Source organism: Otolemur garnettii, unplaced genomic scaffold (genome assembly GCF_000181295.1).
Source record: "Otolemur garnettii isolate 467f Iridium unplaced genomic scaffold, OtoGar3 scaffold00166, whole genome shotgun sequence".
NCBI classification, from domain to species: domain Eukaryota; kingdom Metazoa; phylum Chordata; class Mammalia; order Primates; family Galagidae; genus Otolemur; species Otolemur garnettii.
This window is the reverse complement of record NW_003852561.1, coordinates 3,158,764-3,162,490: the sequence shown is the minus strand read 5'-3', so window position 1 is coordinate 3,162,490 and position 3,727 is coordinate 3,158,764. Positions and strand designations below refer to the sequence as shown.

Genomic DNA, 3,727 nt, shown 5'->3' with positions numbered 1-3,727 from the left:
CTGGTGCCCTAACCACCAAGCCTATTTTAAACATTTAAAATGCTTTTTATTGTAGTTTTAGATTTATAGACAGAGCCACTTTTGAATATTGTTTCTCCCCACCCCTGGATTGTTTTATCTGTAAGTAACCAAGAGCTATGAGTTCTACTTCTGAAATTTTTTTTGCCTATCTACTTTCTCCGTTCAAAAGGCTGTCATTATCACCCATAATACTGCAGAAGTCTCTTGCCACTTTCCAATCCATTCCAAAACAGAAATCTAGTAATTTTTTAAAATGTTTAACGTTGTACCTCTATATGCCTCCAAGATATATTCCAAACTTTTTGGCACAACGTATAACATGTCTAGCTCTTCCCTATTGTCTGATCTGTTCTCCCTCCCTCTCTCAGTCTCCTAGTTCATCTCCATCTCAGGCCCACTGAGTATTAGCCAAAATACATCTGCTTGTTGCTATCCAAAGGGTATTTCTCACCTTCTCTTTCATCATCCTTTAAAACTCAGAAGCTGTCTTGGGTTCTCCAAAACAGAGTTAGTTGCTCTTTCTTCCTACTTTTTTTTGTGTGTGTGTGTGTGACAGAGTCTTACTATGTCGCCCTCAGTAGAGTGCTGTAGTGTCATAGCTCACAGCAACCTCAAACTCTTGAGCTTAAGCGATTCTCATGTCTCAGCCTCCCCTCAAGTAGCTGAGACTACAGGCGCCCACCACAATGCCTGGCTATTTTTAGAAACGGGGTCTCGCTCTTGCTCAGGCTGGTCTCGAACCTGTGAGCTCAGGACAATCCACCAGCCTCAGCCTCCCAGAGTGCTAGGATTATAGGTGTGAGCCACCGTGCCTTGCCCTGATTTTTAAATACTTTTTATCAAAATAATAAATAAGGCTCAGGGCCCATAGCTCAGTGGTTACAATGCTGGCCACATACACCAGGGATAGTGGCTTTAAACCAGCTAAACAACAATGACAATTTCAAGAACAACAGAAAAATAGCTGGGCGTTGTGGTGGGTGCCTGTAGTCCTAGCTACTTGGGAGGCTGAAGCAGAAGAATCGCTTAAGCCCAAAAGTTTGAGGTTGCTGTGAGCCCTGACACCATGGCACACTACCAAGGGCAACATAATGAGACTCTGCCTCAGAAAAAAAAAAATAATAATAATACATCAGATAGTACTAAGATCTTATAGGAATGAAAGGCAACAATGTCTTGCCGCATTTCTGAGTCCCACTGCTCTGGACAGCCACTTTCAGCTTTACTATTTCTAAATAAAAAATGTATTTCTATTTCTTCATTTTCAATTGCAAGGATCGTCTGTGACCTCCTGCCCAGGTAGATAAGTGTTTTTGCACTATTTCTCCAGTAAGTTAGTTGCTTCTTTTCTTTTGGTCGGATATTACTTTGTGGCTCTATTATAGCACATGCCTTAAGACACACACACACAATTTCTCTCTCTCTCTCCTATGCAAAATAATTGCTGCATATCTGAGACCTCAGCTATTCTGTATAATGTTTAGATTCTGTCTCTGCTGCCATACCTGAACCCAGCATGGTACCTACCTCATAATGAAAATGGTTATTTTTTAGAAGGTATTTCCATGCTTGCTTTTTGTTTGAATAAATGAATATTTTTCTTTACTAACAGTTCAAACAATGCTGTGGAACCAAAATAATATTAAGGCTTCTAAAACTAACCGAACAGGGCTGGGCATGGTGGCTCATTCCTGTAATCCCAGAACTCTGGGAGGCTGAGCTAGGTGAATTGCTTGAGTTCAGGAATTTGAGGCCAGCCTGAGTAAGAGTAAGACCCCATCTCTATCGAAAATGGGCAAACTGGCTGGGCCTTGTGTCAGGTACCTATAATCCCAGCTATTTGGGAGGCTGAAGCGGGAGGATCATTTTAACTCAGGTGAGGTTGCTATGTGCTGTGATGCCACGACACTCTAGCCTGGGCAACAGAGTGAGACTCTGCCTCAAAAAAAAAAAAAAGAAAAGTCTCAAAAAAAATGTATGAATGAATAAATAAAAATTAAAACAATAAAAATAACTGAACAGAATCAACACCAATGGAGTAGGCTGGGAGGAGGCTTAGAAAAGGGGAATCATGGACCAGGCACAGTGGCTCATGCCTGTAATCCTAGTACTCTGGGAGGCCAAGGCAGGTGAATTGCTTGAGCTCACAAGTTTGAGACCAGCCTGAGCAAAAGCAAGGCCTCATCTCTACTAAAAAATAGAAAAACTTAGGCAAGAGGATTGCTTGAGCCCGAATTTGAGGTTGCGGTGAGCTATGATGCCACAGTACTCTACTCAAGGCGACAACTTGGACTCTGTCTCAGAAAAAAAAAAATTCTTTTTTAAAAAGGAATCATGCAGTGATTTTTAAAAAAGGAATCATTCTGGGTTCAATAGGTACCACATCAAGTATCTTTTCTTCTTCATCTTTTTTTAAGAGACAGAGTCTCATTTTGTTATTCTCAGTAGGGTACCACAGCTCACAGTAACCTCCAACTCCTGGGCTTAGGTGATTTTCTTGCCTTAGCCTTCCGAGTAGCTGGGACTACAGGTGCCCGCCAGAACTCAGCTATTTTGTTGTTGCAGTTAGCCAGGGCTGGGTTCGAACCCACCACCCTCAGTATATGGGGCCAGCGCCCTACTCACTGAGCCACAGGCGCTGCCCATCAAATAACTTTTCATTATTAGGTCTTGAATCTTGTGAACGCTAAAGATTCTTGAGAGTCTACCCAAATGCTAAGAGAAGATGGTACTTTCTGTACTGCCAAAGATCCCACAGCCTGGCATGCTTGGTCCCTGCTAGAGTTGGTCAGCCAGCCACATTTCCTGGCCTACGGGCTTTACCCTTTACTCTGCAAAGTGGACTCCATAAGCAGTTTGCTCAGTACTCACCAGCATCTCCTAGTATAGTGAACATAATATTCCATAAAATAACATTTCATACTCTTTAAATGTTAATTTTCAATTGTGGACAGTATAATGAAGTACAAAGTGGGCTGCATCTTTTGTTTTCCAGGCTTGGACTAAATGTATATTCCATTTCTGTTTCTTTAGGCAATGGCAGCAGATAAAAGTGATGAGTGGTTTGCTAAACACAATAAACCGAAGGCTTCAGGTTAACAGAAGACATCACGTGGAAGAAGCATTTGTGATTCCCATCCGGCACCTGGGAGGCCTGATGATGATAAACGTTCTCACCACTTGGTGGTTTCCTATACAGGCTGGGAGGCCTGAGTGATGAAGATTTGTATATTTCAATCTTTGAAAGCTCTGATGTATCTTAAAAATAAAATATCATTAATCCAGGCAGGGCAGAACTCTTGCTGTAATCTGTGCTGTCACTGGAATGGTACGTCCTATGTGTAACAAATTACTTTCCAGATTAGGACAGCTGTATGATACATTACCTTTGTTTGGAGATGGAAGTCGTTTTGATGAACTGTGAATCATGTAGATTTTATGAGAACACCTGTTCAAATGAATTCTAATCAGTTGTTTATAATGGTACATTTAATACTCCTAGCACCTAATGACCATACTTTCTTCTAATATCTAGTGGCAGGTCTTGACATTTAAAAAATTTTTAAAGGAATTTTGTTTCTTAGACCAACAGATTTGGTTAAGATCCTCTGTCTTACTTGTTTTTACATTTTGAGTAGCCAGAGAAAGGATTTAATTTGTTGTGTTGCTACATGCCTGGCTTTGTGCTGTTTCTTTTTTTTTTTTT

At 41.0% G+C, this 3,727-nt stretch overlaps 1 protein-coding gene across 1 annotated transcript in view; it reads left to right on the top strand.

Annotated features, from left to right (window-relative positions):
• The window catches only part of GLOD4 (glyoxalase domain containing 4), a 22,481-nt gene extending 19,175 nt beyond the window's left edge, over positions 1-3,306 (top strand). Inside the window, exon 9 of the mRNA XM_012811581.2 lies at positions 3,055-3,306. Within this exon, the coding sequence (XP_012667035.1) occupies positions 3,055-3,120 (66 nt within the window). The 3' untranslated portion in view covers positions 3,121-3,306. The remainder of the gene's footprint in view (positions 1-3,054) is intronic.
• The last annotated feature ends 421 nt before the right edge of the window (positions 3,307-3,727 follow it).